The 19,996-nt window shown below is 41.7% G+C and overlaps 3 protein-coding genes across 4 annotated transcripts in view; 2 read left to right on the forward strand and 1 right to left on the reverse strand.

Annotated features, from left to right (window-relative positions):
* The window catches only part of sema3fa (sema domain, immunoglobulin domain (Ig), short basic domain, secreted, (semaphorin) 3Fa), a 48,197-nt gene extending 41,747 nt beyond the window's left edge, over positions 1–6,450 (forward strand). For both annotated transcript variants that reach the window (XM_079265655.1, XM_079265656.1), the window contains 9 exons: positions 863–932; positions 1,744–1,888; positions 2,043–2,265; positions 2,538–2,626; positions 2,777–2,818; positions 3,284–3,441; positions 3,595–3,662; positions 3,870–4,003; positions 4,133–6,450. In XM_079265655.1, the coding sequence (XP_079121781.1) occupies positions 863–932; positions 1,744–1,888; positions 2,043–2,265; positions 2,538–2,626; positions 2,777–2,818; positions 3,284–3,441; positions 3,595–3,662; positions 3,870–4,003; positions 4,133–4,561 (1,358 nt within the window). In that variant the 3' untranslated portion in view covers positions 4,562–6,450. The remainder of the gene's footprint in view (positions 1–862; positions 933–1,743; positions 1,889–2,042; positions 2,266–2,537; positions 2,627–2,776; positions 2,819–3,283; positions 3,442–3,594; positions 3,663–3,869; positions 4,004–4,132) is intronic.
* Positions 6,451–7,920: 1,470 nt separating this feature from the next.
* On the forward strand, positions 7,921–10,710 carry gnat1 (guanine nucleotide binding protein (G protein), alpha transducing activity polypeptide 1; the record flags this gene model as incomplete). Its single annotated transcript, XM_079266485.1, has 9 exons — positions 7,921–8,026; positions 8,974–9,016; positions 9,098–9,239; positions 9,325–9,482; positions 9,560–9,688; positions 9,803–9,932; positions 10,050–10,203; positions 10,301–10,520; positions 10,617–10,710. 8 exons carry the CDS (start codon positions 7,921–7,923, stop codon positions 10,489–10,491), a joined length of 1,053 nt encoding a protein of 350 aa, XP_079122611.1. The 3' UTR covers positions 10,492–10,520; positions 10,617–10,710.
* Positions 10,711–11,390: 680 nt separating this feature from the next.
* edem1 (ER degradation enhancer, mannosidase alpha-like 1) lies at positions 11,391–19,815 on the reverse strand. Its single transcript, XM_079296380.1, has 12 exons — positions 19,276–19,815; positions 17,605–17,677; positions 16,939–17,042; positions 16,543–16,714; positions 16,032–16,215; positions 15,724–15,898; positions 15,484–15,604; positions 15,220–15,390; positions 15,075–15,148; positions 14,878–14,974; positions 14,132–14,320; positions 11,391–13,526 (listed from the first exon to the last, which is right to left on the reverse strand). The coding sequence occupies exons 1-12, from the start codon at positions 19,743–19,745 to the stop codon at positions 13,437–13,439; spliced, it is 1,920 nt and encodes a 639-aa protein (XP_079152506.1). The 5' UTR covers positions 19,746–19,815; the 3' UTR covers positions 11,391–13,436.
* Positions 19,816–19,996: the final 181 nt, after the last annotated feature.

Raw genomic sequence — 19,996 nt, forward strand, 5'->3', positions numbered from 1 at the left:
TATGAGAGAGTGATTTCCCCTTTAAATGTCAAGTTTCATTTGAATAATTGTTTGAGGCCCAAAAAAGGTCAAATTATCCAATATTTCACAAAAACAGCAAAGGGGCCAAAATATGTAGATGTTTTTGTAGCTGAATTTCTTTCTTTTCTTCTTTTTTTTCTCTGTATTACCTGTTTTCATCTCACAACCCTTCAGATTTATCTTATGGCCTTTTGGTGGGAGACTGACCCCTGGGTTGGGAACCACTGGACTAAACCGCCCAACAGTAAAGCAATTAAATGTAGCTACAAATATCTACCAACAACTGCACAGATTCAACAGTATCCACAATCTAACAATGTCAGGTATAGTAATGTGTGCGTCACAGGCACAAAGAGTCGTTTTACTTTTGATACTTCAGTACCCCTTTGCTCATGATAATTCTGTACTTTTACTAAAAGTTACAATCTTGAAGATCTCTTTGGCAGCACCTATGGCGATAAGCGTTAATTGCAAGATAAGTTTTTAGATGTCAGATCTAAGAGATCCGAGCGGCGTCTTGCCGACCACCCACTGCTGGGTGATGGGAAACGCATCACCAACACCGCTTGTCGCCACAGACACCCAGTCCGTAATATCGCAAATGCTAGGGCTTTCCCCAGTGCACCAAAGGCTCAATCACCATTGTGTTACATCATTTATTTATTTAAATGAGAATCTTAAAGATTATTTAAGTACAATTTTGAATGTCAGGCTTTTACTTGTAATTGATTGTTTTCTGATTGTCAATGTACTTTCACTTAAGGATCTGAGTACTTTCACTGCTGCCTTTCATGGTTTGTGACTGTGACTAATTACTATAAATGATGTGTTTATCTTTTAGGGGACGTGTATATCCAGCCAACTCAAGACACCAAAAATCCTGTCATCTATGGCGTCTTCTCAGTTTCAGGGTGAGTGACTGACGGCTCTCTCAAACTCTCCAACTTTCATGCAGTTTGGAGGGAAAGTGTATTTTGGTTTCCTCCTGCAGTTTTTTTGTTCATTTTCAGTCAGCCTGAAGTTGTCAGCGCTCCCTCTGATATTGAAATGCTGTGTTGCGTATGGCCTGTCAGATTCAGGCTACAAAGACAAAGGCTGTGAATCTGGAGCCCGGAGGGAGTCGCGCTCGTCTGAGAGACTGCGTGAGCCTAAAGTTCCTCGTAGGTCAGGCTTGATAGCAAGTTCTCATTCAACACACAGCATTAAAATGGAAGGAAACCCAACCAGACATAAATTGAGATTCTGTCTGCGCTCAGGCAGGGAGAGGAGCGCACAGAGTCATAATAAACATGTCTTGATTAATGTATTTGAGAAACAAATCCTGTTATTGTTCCATCCTCCCCTCGGGCATCAGGCACGTTTAAACCCAGCTGATAAAAACACATGCAGCGCTAATGATAGATCCCCATGACAGGAGTTACAAACATGGTACACCCACCACACAGCAGCAAGCAGCCTGAGCTCTGGCGATTCACTGCAGTATGTGGGTGTTTGTATGTCAGTGTGTCAGACAGCTTGACTCTAGTTGAGTCGGTTTAAGAGTGTTTGTGCGTCATTATGTTTCATTTCGTTTCTGTAAGAGGCCAGAGTACGTGGGAAGGAAGTAGATTCTACCAGCCGCACAGAGCACCCCGTACTAATTATCTCAGGGAGTGAGTTCATCTGTATCCCTCTAGCCGCTTTCTCTGTGTGTTCACCCTCTGTTCTCCTGCCTTCCTCCAGAGCTGTGTTCAAAGGCTCGGCGGTGTGCGTCTACTCCATGGCTGACATCCGTATGGTCTTCAACGGGCCTTTTGCCCACAAGGAGGGGCCCAACTACCAGTGGGTGGCGTACACTGGGAAGATCCCTTACCCACGACCTGGCACTGTGAGTTATAAACATAAACCATCATGAATACACATGCCTCCTCCCATTCAACACTAAATTGTGTGTCTTCCTTTTATAAGAAGTTTTTACTGCATGAGGAATTTGGTAAATTGCAGGGTTCACAGTCCTACTTCTTTTTTTTTTCTTTCAACAGTGTCCTGGAGGCACTTTCACCCCCAACATGAAATCCACAAAGGATTACCCAGACGAGGTAATCAACTTCATGAGAAACCACCCCACCATGCACAATGCTGTATACCCGGTGCACAAGCGCCCCCTGGTGGTCAGAAACAACGTGGACTATGAGTTCACCACAATTGCAGTGGACCAAGTGACAGCTGCTGATGGGAGCTACGAAGTGCTCTTCCTGGGCACAGGTCGGTGATCTCAGCCCTTAATTGACATTATGTGCTGATTGTCTAGACAGTTTTAAGTTCAGTAACTCTGACCTTGCCTCTCTCTGGCAGGTTCACACATAAGCAGCACAAACCTGCTTTGCTTTTTAATCATAGATAGGTTCAATTTAGAGAGTTCTCAAACCAGTTTTCTGTTAAACAGACATCTAAGTAGATGGATGAAATGAGTGCAACCTAAGCTAAGGCTCGAAACATCAACAGGGTTGCGGTTGAGCTTCTATCATGTTTTACAGATCGGGGGACAGTCCAGAAAGTGATTGTCCTGCCCAGAGACGACTTACAGACAGAGGAGTTGGTCTTAGAGGAAGTAGAAGTCTTCAAGGTCAGTCTTCTGAACTTATTCTATTTACTTCTTCTCTCTCCGTCCTCGGTCTCTGTCCTCTGACATTGTTTGTTGTCTGAGACATAAAAATAAGACACAAAATATTTCTTGCCTGCTCATTTAAGGCTGTTGTTAACTGTGTTACTGCAGGTTCCCACAGCCATTACCACCATGAAGATCTCATCAAAACGGGTATGTTGTTTGAAGTGGCTTTGACCAAAATGAAAATTATATAATTTTGGTAAAAATGATCATAATTTACAACACAATGTGGTAATGCTTTACTTTACAGTTCTCATAGTTTCAGTGAATTCATAGGAAGGTTCTTGGAAAGGTCTGACATTTGGTGCTTATCATATGGAAAATGGAAACAGTGTTAAAATGATTTACAGGTTACCATTTCAGTTATGCTTCAGTGTAGAAGTGGCGTTGAGCGGGAGTTTTTATCTTAGTGGAATTTATCTTAAGGGAAAAATACTGTACATATAGCCTGGAGAGCAATGTTTCCAATGATGCACTAAAAACAACTACTGCTTATAAATTCAACACAAGTAACTAATGTCCTAAAACTTCTACTTCCTTGCTTTTAATTTTTCTAGGAAAGCATTAAAACCTGAATATTGAAGTACTCTTTTTTTTATTTCATTTTTTTAACAGCAACAACTGTATGTGGGATCGGTCTTGGGGGTGACCCACCTGGCTCTCCATCGCTGTGATGTGTACGGTGAGGTCTGCGCTGACTGCTGTCTGGCCAGAGACCCGTACTGCGCCTGGGACGGCAAATCCTGCTCCAGATACTCTTCCTCACAGAAGAGGTGAGAATTAAGATCGTGTACACTGGCATGCATTGGGTACGGTACTTGTTTGTGTCTGTTTAGAACGATTTCATTCTTACGTTAGCACGTAATGTTTTCAAAATATGTTGAAGTTAAGCTTTTTATTTTTGATTGTTGATCTGACCCCTCCAGACGGAGCCGTCGGCAGGATGTCAAGTACGGCAACCCGATCCGCCAATGCAGAGGTTATAACTCCAACAGTGAGTATTAGGACAACTTTGCATTAAGCCCAGACAGTACACACACAATTTGGGAACAAACATGAAAAATGGAAATAGTAATTTTGTTGAAATTATTATTTTGCCTCTGGCTGGTTATTCTAATTCATGTCTTACCATCCATCCATCTATTCCATATCATTTCTCAGTAAATAATGCATCAAATATATTCTACACATTGTTTTACAGCCAATAAGAATACTCTGGAGACAGTTCAGTATGGGGTGGAGGGCAGCACTACGTTCCTGGAGTGCCAGGCCAGGACTCCTCATGTGTCTCTCAAGTGGCACCTGCAAAAGGAAAACAGTGACAGGAGAAAAGAGGTGAGCAAAGCTTTAACGGTAAAGCAGTTACGTTGTTTCAAATGAATGAATGCTGTTTCAATTGAACTTCTTTTAACATCTTAAAAATTACAGTTTTTGAATTGTCCTCTTAACTGCCCTTCTTTCCAGATTCGCTCAGAGGGCCGCATCCTGAAAACAGAACAAGGTCTTTTGATCCGCTCACTGCAGTCCTCTGACAGCGGCATCTACCTGTGCACATCCACAGAGAAAAACTTCAAACACACGCTCGTGAAACTGCAGCTCGTGGTCCTTTCCAGTCGCATGGTCAACAACGTGTTGGTGGAAACGGGCAGTCCGGCCCTCCCTCCACTGCAGTCCAGTGTCTGGACTCCGAGCGCCGGTCAGTATAAAGACCTGCTGACCATCCTAAGCCAGCCGGAGATGGGCCTTATCAACCAGTACTGCCAGGATTACTGGCAGCTTGGAGACGTCAGCCCCGGGGACAACAAAGCCAAAAGCCTGAAGGAGCTGAAAGAACAGAAGAAGCCTCGCAACCGTCGGCATCATGATGAGGAAACAACTCCCGCTGAGACATGAAGAGCTGGACATACACCTCATCACACTCCCCCAGTCTACCTTTCCACACCACCTCCTAACACTGCAACCCTCCATTCAGGGGAATGACTCCAGTTAGAAAGATGAAATTATCTTAATGGACAAGACAGATACTGCAACCAAAAGCAACAGCATCAAACAGTTTCTATGTAACTGTTGGAAAAAAACACAATATTTATTGTCGGTTGTAAAAAGTAATTCTTTGTACCTAGCTAGAAAACATGTTTTTTTGTGAATAGGTAAATTTGTGCAAATATTGTTGTATTATTGTTCGTGTTTATTACAATGTGTTATTATGTTGAGAATATCTTTATGTTTGGTGTTTTTGAGAAACTGCAACAATAACCGAGGACTTTGGGAGTATTCACAGACGGACATGTATTCAGAAAACTGTTACAGGCGACCATGTTGGATCACTTGACTGCTGGCAGTATTCAGTGTCTAAGCTGGAAGTCGAATCGCTGGTTCAGAGAAATTCTCGAATTTCCCTAAACTTCCTCACCAGACAGAACTCTCTACTGTATATCGAACAGTTTTGTTTCACTGCAAGATACGAGCTGTTGACAGAATGATCACCGCATTTCTTGGGACACAGAAGAATAAAAGAAATGGCAACAGACTGCAAGCCGTGACAACATATCACGGTCAAACAGTCGCACGTTAACGAAAGGCCCTGTGTGGCAGGTAAGACACCAATCCTTTAAAGTGTGTGGTCCAGCCTGGCCTCAAGTAATGATGTTACATCAACCACCCAAACTCTTCCAAAATCCGTTGCTGCCAAGTGTTTTGTTTATATGTGAATAACACATCTCAATGTTGTATCCTTAACAAACGTGATCTTTGTAATAAGCTGTGTTTTGGGGGGGAAAGGGTCCTTTAACGGCACAAAAGTTGAAAATATAACATTGCCTTCTCTTTTGAGATGAGAAATTCCAGCAAGTTTGTGACAGTTTGTGATTTAAAAAAAAAAAAAACTAAAAAAAACATCAGACACAAAGCACCTTCTGTTGCCAAATCGGTAATCTTGATAAAACGGTAGATACTTCACATGTATCTGTGCCATATGCAGTATATTCATATCAGGCAGAGCATGCCGTTTGTATGCTCAAAGGTTTTTTTTGGCTCTCAATGAATCTAAAGGTTGCATTCCTGCCAGTTTCATGCTAAATATTGGTTTCTCTAAGTGAATAGTTATCATTAGTCATGTAAATGGTCTATGCTTCTCTTGACTTACAGCCACAAATGGTTCTGTATTTTCTATAGCAGCTGGTTAACAACAGTCAGCTACTTGTGTCAATCCAATGCAGCGCTATGCTGCTGTCGTATGTGCCACATACGTCGTATAAAAGTTCCATACAGTGAAACAAAAGTCACAACCACGAACACGCTGATCACCACTAAACCTGAAGAGAAACATGTACCAAAATCTTCAGAAGGTGGCTTTTCATTGTGCATGGCATGTACAGTGTAATGTATATGGTATTTGTCTAAAATGCTACGTTACTGTGGATGTCAGTGAATGTCTTTCTCGTTGTGGGAATATGAAAATACTATCCGTGCAAGAACGATGCTGAAAGTACAGAAAGGTCAGATTGTGCTTTTAGATTTCAATCTCTTTCGCTCTCGCTCTCGCTCTCGCTCTCACTGTATGTCTCTTGTTTTCTCTTTTTTTCTCAAATTTGCATATATTTCAAACATGTGCATCTGTTTTATTTTCTCTGTTTGGCAGACTTTGCTCTGGGTCATTGAGGTAAATTAGTGTATGATATAATGCACAGTTGGTGTTATTGTAATGTTTTAAAAAAAATACCATCTTTTCTTCCTCATCAATGTTGCTGACTAATAAATTAAAGCTCTATATTTTATAATAACAGAGATTCTGTTGTCTTTGCTACATAGTCTGAAGGGTTTGTTATGTGATATGTAACACACTGGCTTCATTGCTGTTTGTGTTGCTGATGCACAGTGTTGGAGGAAGCAAACAGACCCTCTACTAAAGAAGTAGCATTACCACACTGTAAATACCCCATTACAAGTAAATGTCTTGCATTGTTACTTTATCTAAATAAAAGTATATAATGATCAGCTAAATGTACTTGATTATCAAAGGTAAAAGTACACAATGCTGGAAAAATGGCTCATTTGAGTGATTTACTATCCCACATTAGATCATTTTTTTTATTATTACAAACTTAGCTGATTAAGATAAAGTTATTGAAAGTTATATTCATTGTTCGATAACATTTGATCATGTTTCATAAGCTCATCTGTTTTCTATTTCTACAGTAACCTACAGCTGTCATATTGACCTGAGGAAACGTAATGGACTATAAGTACAAAGTGACATGAAGTGGAAATATTCAAGAAAAGTGCAAGTATTTGAGTAAATGTACATATTTACATTCCACCACCTGCTAATGACTCAGGACGACTAAGGAAGGGAGTGTGGTAAAGTTAAAGTGATATATTCTCAGAGCGTTTACAACAGACTAACGGTAAAGTTGCTGTAAGTGTTCGACAAACGTGCAATGCTAGCATACAGTTACTGCACACACATACATACATAATTGAAAGTGAGTAGATTAGGATCCTGAACCAGCTTCAGATTGAGGTCAATGAGATCTGTCAGGTGAAACTGCAAAGCTCTTTAAGCACTTCAGAGCTCACCCTTCAGTCTGCAGTATCTTATGAGAAATGTCAGTTTGTCTTCCTTAATTTTTGGGACTGGCAGGTGAGGTCTTGGTTATTTATCTCAATGACCCCATTTTGCTGAGTGCATTCTTCTGCTTTCATCACTCTATTTGACCTCTTTGCAAAAGTGGGAGTAAGTGTGGTCTTACGTTTACTCCCACTTCTGGTTTAATTTTATTTTGGTGCTGATGTGAGATGAATCTAGTTTGGATGACTGAGTTCCCAGCCACAGGCACACTCAACGCTCAGCACCAAGTTATTTAGCTTCACATGCTTCTCTTTTAAAGGCACCCACGAACAGCATAGAGAGATAAGCACTTGAGCCGATGTTCATCTTCCGCTGAGCACAGCAAAGTCCCCCTAAATGTTAGAGCACGCCTGCACTGATGTATGTCTGCTTCTCCTCACACCTTTGGCTCTGCCCTAAAACAATCCTGTCCTTGTGCTCCATTGGCCCTCCTCAGTCAGGTGGGCAAAGGATGCCCAAAATCCTCTCCTAAGACAGGAAAATACTCAAACAGTCTCCAGTGTTTGCTGCGGCGCAGTTGACGGCACCGGTCAGGAAGGAGGGCGATCAGCTAGGACCTACTTCCATTTTTCCTGACACTTGGCTTTTGAGCAGAGGGGCCCAAGCCGGGAAAAAAAGTAGGATGGGGGCTGGAGCGAGCGCCGAGGAGAAACACTCCAAGCAGCTGGAGAAGAAGCTGAAAGAGGATGCCGACATCGATGCGAGAACCGTCAAGCTACTGCTGCTAGGTAAAGACGGTCAAGTTGGATACAATAGCGGGAAACTTGGGTAACCCCCACGGTGACACATATTTAAGGGCCTCATAAGGCCCCATGGTGAGGCTATACTTGACCTTAAATCCAGTCTATGGGACATAATTGTAGCTGGTGCATTATTTTCTCTCTTGTAAAATATTGGTGTACTCTTTATTTCTAAATTATCAACACAGACAGATCTTGTGTGACGTAACTGTGTTATGGATGGACCATATTAATCTGAACAACCTTTAAAATGTACTTAATTTTATAGTTTAAAAAGCCTGTTTGTTTATATTAACCGTGATGAAAACAAAAAGCATGTATGAGTAAAGTAAAGGCTTAATTACCTGTGTCATAGAATTAGACACTTTAATAATCACTCAACTCAATCCCTTTTTAATCCTGAAACAACGGGTCGTCCAACACAAAGGGCTTAACCCTGAAGGACACAGATACGCTACTGCGCAACACAAACAGTGGCTGTAGCATTCAGATACAATAACCTGATGTTCTTTTAATAAAAAATAAAAAAAGTTTACACCCAAATGTCTTGGTATTTTATAAAACATTTTTTGGTACAGTTGGCATATTATACCGCTCTGAATATCTGTTGGGTTGTTACAGATTGTTTCACACTCAGCTTAATCATCTCCGAATGACAATGTAGGTCAGGGCCAGGGAAAGTTCCACCTGACATCAGCTTTCAACAAGATTAGACCTGAAGTAAGAAGTATTATGACCTGTTGCGATCCTCTATGCCATTGCCTGCAGTTAATAGCATTAATATAACACACAACGTAAATGAAAGTACCAAAACTACAGTCATATTTTTTCGAAATCCTTATAAATGTGGAGCATTTTGAAATAAAGTTTGGAATAAAAGCATAGATGTATTATTTATTGCAAATAACATTTAATGTTTTTCTACTTGCATATAGGCGCTGGAGAATCAGGCAAAAGCACTATTGTCAAACAGATGAAGTAAGATATTTGACTTTTGCACCAAAGCAGTGTCTCATTTCCTGTCCAACACATACTAATGCTCTGTTTTTCCCCAATCAGAATTATCCACCAAGATGGTTACTCACGTGAAGAATGCTTGGAGTTCATTGTCATCATCTACAGCAACACCCTGCAGTCCATGATGGCCATTGTGAAGGCTATGAACACATTCAATATTAACTTTGGCCACGCTGATCAGCAGGTAACATTCTGAGAAAGACTTCAATGTGTTTTGCATAATTTGATTTCAGTTGATGTGACCCTGTCCACTTGCATCTGCCCTGCAGGATGATGCCAGGAAACTCATGCATCTTGCAGACACCATTGAGGAAGGCAGCATGCCTAAAGAGTTGTCGGACATCATTATACGCCTGTGGAATGACTCTGGCATACAAGTGTGCTTTGACAGGGCCTCAGAGTACCAACTCAACGATTCTGCGGGATAGTAAGAAATCACACAAGCTGAGATTCAAAATGGTCCCATTTTTGTTTGTTATTGAATTACTTTTATCTCCCCCTCAGCTACCTGAGCGACTTGGCGCGACTGGTCACACCAGGCTACGTGCCCACTGAGCAGGATGTGCTGCGATCAAGAGTGAAGACCACTGGTATCATCGAGACAACGTTTTCCTTAAAAGATCTCCATTTCAGGTCAATCAGTGCAGTATTTCTCAACAGAATGTTACCAAGTTACCAATAACTCATCATCGGTGCTGCCACTGTGCGGCCTTGCAAGATAAAATGTATGCTTCTGTTTCCGTGCAGAATGTTTGATGTGGGTGGCCAAAGGTCAGAGAGGAAGAAGTGGATCCATTGTTTTGAAGGTGTGACTTGTATCATCTTCATTGCTGCTCTGAGCGCCTACGACATGGTGCTGGTGGAGGATGATGAAGTGGTATGATAACAGTATTCTATACAATTTGTCTCTCTTCTTTTTTTGTACAGTCAATAGCTGGTTACTTTGAAAGGTTCTTGACTGGGACTTGGTAAAATCACAAATCCTTTCTTTCAGAATCGAATGCACGAGAGTCTGCACTTGTTCAACAGTATCTGCAACCACCGCTACTTCGCCGCCACCTCCATTGTGCTCTTCCTCAACAAGAAAGATGTGTTCGTTGAGAAGATCAAGAAGGCTCATCTCAGCATGTGCTTCCCTGATTACGATGGTGAGGTTCATCAAAACGCACACTGTAATTTGTCGCACATTTGAGAACTTTAAAAAACGGTTTAATGTACCTCTTCATCTTGATTTCTTTCGCAAAGGCCCGAATACTTATGAGGATGCTGGTAACTATATCAAAATTCAGTTCTTGGACCTGAACCTGCGCCGAGACATCAAAGAAGTCTACTCTCACATGACCTGTGCCACAGACACAGAGAACGTCAAGTTTGTGTTTGACGCCGTAACAGATATCATCATCAAAGAAAACCTGAAAGACTGTGGTCTTTTCTAAGAGCCACACGAGCCACAAGACCAACGAAGGTGAGTAAAGGTTGCACTGTATTGTAATGGTGATTCAGATTAAAACGTATAAAGTTTATAAAACCAGCTTATAAACCTTTTCTTTTTATTTTACAGGGTGATGGTGTAGCTCTGTCACATTCCACAAATCCCCCCTCAATTCAAACTGAGGACCGAAGATGAAAACTATCCCCTCAAATCGCCATCCTCAAACCAACGAACACAAAAATAAAAATTAAAAACTGAGGCCAGAAGACACCTCTTCAGTCAGAAAATCCCGTGCAGATGTCAGATGAGTTGAGTTTTAGTCAAGCTAACTTTTCTCATGAGTCTCTTGAAATCATCTTTTGGAGGGCTATGCAATCTGTCGTTAAGACATCAAACGCTTCAGGCGAGAAGTGATTTCTTCTCACATGGACGAATGTGACTAGATGTCAGGCTAATGCATCTTTGCTCAACTAACTGGTCAGTATACAGCCAAAAAGCAAACGAGAGGGCCTCACCACCTGCAGATGCACTTCAACCTGTTAGATTTGAAAGAAATTGTCTAGAAATGGCTTTTATGTACACTCTGCAGCACAATTTGAGACAATTCAAACAGTTCAGAAATGGAATTTTTAAGATTTAGAAAATGTCACTTTTTGCAATAGTTGAAAAGGGCCAGTGTAAATAATTAAACTGTTTTCGATTGGACAGTTGCTGAAGCGTGGCGATACCCTGTGGATCTGTAACACGGTAGAGTGATAGATGAACTTTAACTAAAGGCATTTGAGCAAACTATCCTGTACAGAGAAATATTTGTAAACCTTGACTAAACATATTAAAGCTTCTGTAGAAAACTGAGTACTTTCCCATTTTTCACCAATAAAAAACAGCACAGCAATGTCTTGTTCATAAACAGTTATTTAATATTTCTGGTTCTTTGTTTAGCATTATAAAACCACTCATGTTTAGAAGTAAACAGCCGTTACCTTAATTCAATTTCTGACAGATTAAAGGCATAATTTGACATTTTGGGAAATACACGCATTTGCTTTCTTGCCCAAAGTCATGTGAGAATATTGATACTTCTTTCATGTCTGTAAGGTACATTTTAAGCTACAGCCACCATCTCTTTACAGCTGTAGCTTAGCTTAGCACAAACATTGGAAACAGAGGTAAACAGTTAGCCTGGCTTTCGGCACCAAAATCTGCTTGCTATCATCTTAGAAGCTCACTGAATAACACGTTCTTGTTCATTTCGTCTTCTTTTTTTTTTTTAAAGGCAGCCCTTTCCTCGTTTCCCGTTTTTGTGCTAAGCTAACCTAGCCAGCTGCTGAGCGTGGATTACCATACAGGGAACCATTTCACCAAATTTGCGATAAGGGATCAATTCCTATCCACTTAGTTTTGATTAGTACAACACAAACATTAACACCAAACTGCTGACAATTGCATGAGCAGAGTCCTGCAGGACTTGCCTATTTAGCTGCAATTTCTTGAACAAACATTTGCATCCCAAAACTCTTCTCAAAAGTCTAAAGTGAATAAGCGTAATCCCCAAAATGTCACTATTTCTTTGCGGATAATCTGAGACAAAGCGGTTGGGGTGATCATTCCTGTGGCCTGGAGCAGTTTAGAAAAAAACTTGATTATGAACAGCTGTCTCCCAAAGCCAAAGAAGATGCTGATGCTGTGAAGTAAGAGAGCCATGCGGCCTGAAGATCTGCTGAGCTTTACAGACACTCAGGTTGTTTGGTAAAATATGAACCAGCCCAGAGGAGAAACATCAGTAGAGCTGTACACAAATCAAACATCACAGTTAAGGAGACATCACACAAGGTGTCTGTCTGTTTGGAACAAGAATGAATATTCACAGTACAACTGTACTTCAGTTCAGTGCAGTTATCCTTTGACCTCAAACAACCAAGTTGGAAGATTTGCAATATAAATACCTAAGGCATTGTACGCAACAACATTTCGAGAAAGTATGTTTCATGAAAGCATTCATTGATTTCACTTTTTCCTTTTAACCCTGAGTTCTAACCACATGGCAATTAATGGGTATGATGGTGTGCAATTATGTGACAGAGAAACAGCAAATGGAAATCTCCATCTACTCTAAACGACAATAAAGTATGCAGGAGAGTCTGTGTACCAGTACATCTGACAGAAAGATTATGGAAAACAAACACGTTTCCGCTGGTTAACATTAAAAACAAAAATAAGTTTTATGGCTTGTTTCGTTGTGTCTAAAAAGAAAGGAGCTTAATGTCATAATCAGTGTAAAACAGTACATACACATGGAATGACATCAATTGTGCAATATTGACAATGGCTTCAAAAAATAAACTGTTCTCCAGAAATAAAATGCGCCGTTCCGCATCCAGAAAGTTCAAGAAGAATTGAAGGCACTTTAAAACAGCGAGTCGTCCTGAGCCTCTCTCTCACCGCCATTGTTTGTTACTGTGCAGCCCTTATTTAACAGCACTGACATAGTCAAGTGAATCAAATGCAAAGAGGCACTAATCATCATGTTGCGAGAGATATTTTGTTTTTATAGGCTATACATTGTACATGTGTGGCTACTAGATGGCACTGTTGCCAGTAACACATTATGATTCACAGCTCAGCTGTACAAATATCTCCACACACACACACACACACACACACTCATACCTTAACCAACACACCGGTAATTCTAAAACCCACTTGCACAATCTCAATTCATCACCAAGCAAACTATGACTCCTCATTTTCCAGCACCTTGGTTGACCACATGCTCACCCACCGAAGAGCAAAGCACCCGCACAGACTTAAGTAATACAGCAAGTCATCAAGCTTCTTTCTCGGGTTTCCTTTAGTGTCAGTTTCCTGTCTGGATCCGGAGCAGTGGAACAGATGGGACGAGGATTTTGACTGAAGGGGTACTGAAGGCCTTTCCATGCACCGTCTCACTCAGAAAAGTCCCACCATGTGATCGATCTGCCTCATGTAGACACTCTTCAATGGCAGAGTGTACCGTCGCTCCTCTGGGATCCTGTTGCACTGTTAGAGAGAGTAAAGGAAGACACAATGCATTTGGCGGTGAGAGGTACATGATATGAGATTGGGAGCATTTCGATTGCCTCTCAACAGCTCTCAACATGGCGGCGCCGTAGCCAGCAGCTCATAGCTAACGGTGCTAACATTACAAACTAAGGCAAACGTGCTGACAGCGCTAACAGTGTTTACCTGAGGCGGGGAAGTGGAGGGAGGGGTACTACGCTTCCGCGACGACATTGTCGATCGGGTTATCAGTTGTAACCGGCATATGACAGCAGCGCCGCAAGGTGGCCGTGAGCTAACCAGTGAGGCACGCGCCCGTGCACTAAAAGCACAAGCGGCAGGCCTGGCTATATACATAAAGCAAGGAGAAGCTCGAATAACACACACACAGAGGAAGAGTGACTTCATTCTCTGTTCTGATAGACATCACTCCACCATATCTTTACATTGCAAATCGTTTTTTGCTGCTATATTAATGCTCTAAATGTCGTATATTGCTCCTTGAAAATGCACAGTATCATAACATGTATTTTAAGATTATCATTCTTTTTTTAAATCACAACATGAGTTACATATGAGACTGAAAACGAGGACGGTGGCCTTACATTGCTGATGTTGCTCGGTGGTGGTGGCCGGTTGTTTGGCTCTCGTTCTGCCAGCACTCTCTCTTCACAGGGAAAGAAGTCGCTCCACTGTTTCTCCCTGAAGCGCTTGTCGATAGGCACAAGATGGCCCTCTGTGGTGAAGATGTACTTGTTGTCGGATTTGTGAAGTGGGTTGTCCTCATCAAACAGCTGCAATGCAAGACAGACGTTTGGGATGAGTTGAGCCAAAAAGGGCCTGAACTGTATTCCGACGATGGCCCGGTGTTGCCAGCAAAATCAAATATGATTTTTCATTGATATTTTGGATTCCAGCTCGTCAAATGTTGGGATTTGCTGCTTTTATCTGGTTAATATAATTTAAAATCAAATACATCTGGGTACACAACTGCTTGTTTGAACAGAACAAGCAATTTGAGGATGCTGCCTTGAACTCTGGGAAAAAGCTGGTTTCTGACATTTTCTAACAGCCATTAATTTAAAAAAAAATTAAATGAAATCATCTATAAATTAATCTAATCATGAATCTATAAATACCCGTACATTCATTGCAGAAATATTTTAAAACATAAGAACATAGTGAAATTAGGTTATAATGAACATTTGCTCAGCTAGAACAGTGTAGTTTGTGAAATTGTACCAGGTAATTTACTTGCAATAGCTTTTTTTACAACCATCAAAACTTTACAACATTTCTAGAATCATATATAACAAAGCTCCATCTCTGGCATGCTCAGGCTGTTACTTACCAGGTAAAGGTATTTGCATGTCTCACTGAGGAAGAAGCTCTCCATGCGATCCTCTTTGGATTTGTCCACGACATGGTGGAGAGTGGCGTACCCACATCTGCAAATGAAAAGCTCAGCTCAGCTCACAGCATCAAATCATTGTACAAATTACCAAAAAAGGTATATATTCCACATTTAGTTATAAATATATTCCACACCTGACTTTGGTATTTTTCTCAAGGCTCTGAAGAATATCCATTCCAACATGCAAATAGAAAGGATTTTTTGTCGCCTGTGGGAAGGAAAATCACTCTTTAGTAAAAGATAACAAGCCACCAGTGCTGAGTTACAACAGGTCAGTACCTGGTACAGCAGGTAGGTCGACTCAGCCAGCTCCGGTCTCAAGGGGTAGAAGAGCACATCGGGAGCCTGCAGCTGCCAGTTGTATCTCTCTGGCAGAGCTCCAAAGCGCTTCCAGATGGCATAGTAGAAGGCGTGCAGGCAAATTGCATTATCGACGTCACCATTCAGCACCTAGTGCACAGAGCGGCAACACATAACTTTAGTTGAACGCAACAACACACACGTTACACTTGTTTCTACGACCGGTCATGTGTGTGATCTAACCTGCAGCCCAGGAAAGAAGGCCTGAAGGGAGTCGATCCAGGTGTTCATTATTTCACCACTGAACATGTTGACATTAACATAAAGAGGTGGGTCACCCTCTCCTTCGTTGCATGACTCTCTCCTGGAAATACACAGAGGCAGAAGAGGGTTCACATTGGGAAACTCTACTAAGTTGAGTGCGTTTGCAGTCCCCCCCAGTGTCACCCACTCTGTGTCACATTCTTTCAGTGTGGGACTCACCCTCTCCTCATGTGGCTCTGAATGCTCCCATAGGCAGCTTGGAACATCCGGTGGTCCTCTATCTCACCAAACAGGATGTACGATTTGAGCAAATACTCATAGAAAGAGTCCATACCAGCTCCCAGACCGCTCTGTTTGCCAACCCACTGGCCTGTTTGGATATTAACTACATTCCCTAAAGATTTACAGAATAAATGCATTCAATTATATGGTAATTGTAGGCATCATATCTACATGTTGAAGACTTAACCATGCTGAGTAGTAGCTTTAATAAAACTCTTTTTATGTGACTACACAGCTGTACTTGCCCAAGAGGCCGGTTTCGTTGCTCCTCAGGTTCCACAGAGCTCTGACAGCTCGCCTGGCCACCCACTCAAATGTCGAATCTCCAATCAAGCGGCTCAAAATCCCAAACTCCACCAGCAGGGACCCAGCTCCTGCAGTACACGTCTCATTGATGCTATCAGGAGGAACTCCAGTCTTCAGGTTCACCTGAATTTTAGATAAAAATCAATAAAGATGCTGAGTGAACGTGAATGTTATTCGATAGTTAAGTGTTATTTGATAGTTAAATGTTATTTTGAGAGTTAAATGTTATTGTTCATTGTTGAATGTTATGCACCTTCCACCACGACAAATTCCTTGCAGGTGAAAACTTGCTTGGCATTCTGAGTGACATTTCAATCGTTACAGCAGGGTTTCCAGGAGGTCATGGAACTTGACTCACATGATAACTACTTTAGGCTGTGCTCTGACTGCTTGAGTACCTTGTGTGTATCTTAGCAGGCATCTGGTTTAATTTCTAACAGCCTCACTCACCCTGGGGTAAGGAATGCCTGTGCTGGTGTTCTCAAAGGCCGGCAGTAAGCGGACAGCCAAGTCATGAGCCAAGTGAAGCAGCTCATTATCGTAACCATCAAAGCCGACGTTGCCAAATGGATGTTTCGGGTCCGTCAGCAGGATGTGAGATGAGATAAGGCTTCCCAGGATCCTTCAAAAGAAAAAGGGAACATTCCACAGGAAACAGGTTCGGTAAAAAAAATGTTTGGAAGGCATTACGAGTTATTTCTCAAGTAATTCAAAAGTCCAATTAAGTTGCTACAGACGCAATCATATCATGACCACAATCAAGATTATGAGCATGTTTTGTATCTACAGCAAGCTGGGCCATTTCTTCTTGTGCATGAAGGTGAAAATAGTGGCAACATTTTGTACCTGATGTTTGCCTCAAACACCTGCACCGTTGAGTCCTTGTCAAAAGATACAGTATCTATCACCAGCTTGACAGCCTTCTGGAACTCTGTCACGTTGCCGAGCACCTGTAGAGAAAGACCCGTTATGCTGCATCAACGGGTTTATCTGGTCGCATTACTACTGAATGGCTGCCAGGTATTTTGCTCAAATTCAATTTTTATCAATGTAGATTGCAACTATTGTGGAGAAGCTCCAGTTAAAACTTTGAGCCATTGAGAAGTTACAACTTCATAGAAGAGTCGGTGCATGTTTATGAGAACTGCAACATGTTCATGCATAGAGATACTGTTGGTGCCTTTGGAGACACCCTGGAGTATTGGCTCCACCCGACTCCATGTCACTAGACGTTTTGACTGTGGCAGGAAGTGCTAACCACTGCGCCACCGAATGTCGTGCAAAACACTGCTTTTTACAAAACAGGTGATGTTAAGACCATGGGGGGGGGGGGGCTCACATTTTCTACCTTGTCAAATGGATTAAACTGCTTTACAACCTGTTATTTAAAGTTAATATATTGCCAAATGCCAATACTAATCAGTCTGTTAGATCTTACAATCAATCCTGCTGGACGAAGAGCTCTGCTGACTTTCGGGACATTGTATGACACAAGGACACAGCACAACTTACCAGTAGGGTGTCTAAGGTGTCAATCAGGGTGAGGGAGTAGTTCCCCAAGGCGTCGTTTATGTTAATGTTTGACCTGAAATGAAAGTGAAACAGACTCAGTGGTGTCGTTGCAAAAGAGGGAGAAGGAATTAACAGATCACAATAGAGAGAATATTTGAAATCCAACAACAAAGTGTTGGACTTAGACTGTTTAGATGTGAATGCAGAACAACAGAAACATACCAGGTTAACACAAACATGTGGATTTCCTTTTTGAATAGTCTGACATCACACAACAATTTAGAATATTAACACAATCAATAAAGTTGATCTGAAGATAAAGGGCGGTTATTCTCCCTCGCTACATCGTTATTATCAGTACAGGCTCACTGCAACTAATAATTATATCCATTATCAGTTAATCTTACGATTGTTTTCTCTATTATTTGATCATTAGATCTATATAAACGTAAACAAAATTTAGAAAACTGTATATTATCCGAAAGCCCAAAGTTACTTCTTTTGCTTGACCAACTGTCCAAAACTAAAATATATTAAATATTAAGTGGAAAGCAGGAAATTCTTGCAATTGAGAAGCTAGAATTGGGGAATGTAAAACATTTACCTTATCTTAACCTCAGTTGCCTTTTATTTTTTTTGTCTAACACATTCCATGCAATGAGTGCATTAGTATCACTTTGTATACAAACCGTTGACCCTGAAAGTGTGAGATGACAGTGAAGGGGAGCGAAAGTTTTGATTTGATATTTTAGTGTAATTCTAGTCTTTCTGTTTCAGTGTGCAGCACAGGGGAATAACATGCACACGCACAGATGTTTCAGGTTTACTGTTACACACTGAAACAACTGTACTCCCCTGAGTACATAAGAACTGGGTATTTGGGTATGCAAACACATCTTATGCTTTCTGGATTTCCTTCTGCCCTTTTATGTCATTAGTTGAGTGTGATGCTTTTAATATTAATCTGAACTTATTTGGCCAGTAAATGAATCATTCAAGTCATTTAAAGTCATTTATTTAACAAAAAAAGCCAAATATTTACTGTTACCAGCTTGTCAAATCTTAATATTTTGCTGGTTTTCGTAGATCTTTATGATGAACGGTTTATCCTTAGGTGTTGGACTTTTGTTTGTACCAACCAAGCGATTGTTAGAGGTCACCTAGAGGGCTCTAATGTGATGGGCAGGTTTCACTTTATTCTGGCATTTAATAGACCAAACAATGAACTGATCAAATATGCAGCAGATTATGAATAAAATAATCGTTAGTTGCAGCCCTTGTGTCTTTTTTCTCTAACTTCATTCGATTTCATATTTCCACAAGGTCTAATCCTAATCTCAAATGAATGATGTGATGAAGACATGAAACAGCTCCGTGACAGAAACCCCCTTAGACCCGCATCCACGACCTTTAAGGGATCCCAGTTTACTGTACTGTCCAACGCAAAGGTGTCTGAACGGTAACCTGTTCATTACTGAGCAGCAGCGGGCAGCACTGAGAGCAGCACCAGGCAAATATGATTATAAAGTGCATGCAAATAGTCTGCAGAGGACAGTTAGGATATAACAGACTGTCTGTCCTGCAGCGTCCTGTACGTCGGATGAAACCACCACCACCACAGCAATGAATACACGTGTATTAAAGAAATCAGGACAGCTTTGAATGACTCACGGGTTCAGCATGTCTGGTCCCCTCCCCTCACAGTCAATGGGATTCAGTTCGTCCTCGGGAAAGGCATATTTCATGTAATTATCATACCCGAAATAAAACATTTCTTTGGCCATGTCCTTCATTTTTGCTTTCAGTTTGTCCGGGAAGAAGCTGTACTTCCGGACGTACTCGTCCTGGTTGCCATCGAAGAAGCTCAGGTAGGACCCCTTGGGTGACGCCTCTGCAACCTTTGCACAGGTGGTCGCCGCCTCTTCATGTCTGTGGCCGGGTATCCGTTGAGACCACGAGTTACCCCTCGGATCGGTTCCCTTCTCGTCCCTGAATAACAAGTCTAATTTGTGCAAACTGAAACTAAGTGGGAAGTTGAACCCCAAGCTGACGTTAGGTCCGAGCCCGAACGCTAGCCACAGCACACAGCTGAGAGAGAGTCTCAATACGACCAGACCGACTACTAATGACCTCCATTGCATATTTGCCCCGGCTCGATCTTTAAACGCATAATTTAAGTCCACACAAGACTGAGGGATGCACGACTGTGAGGTCCTCTGTGTGTCAGGCTGAACTAACGTTACACGAACAGCCAGCCTGCGGTGATTCCACCCAGCACGCTTCCTGTCAACAGACCAGCCCCTCCCAGATCCTGAGCTGTGATTGGCTCTTCCTTTGTTGCGTCACGCAAAAAACCGAAGCGAGCTCGTCCTGCGATTGGCCGCAGAGCTGT

This window comes from Melanostigma gelatinosum (assembly GCF_949748355.1).
Source record: "Melanostigma gelatinosum genome assembly, chromosome: 3".
NCBI classification, from domain to species: Eukaryota; Metazoa; Chordata; class Actinopteri; order Perciformes; family Zoarcidae; genus Melanostigma; species Melanostigma gelatinosum.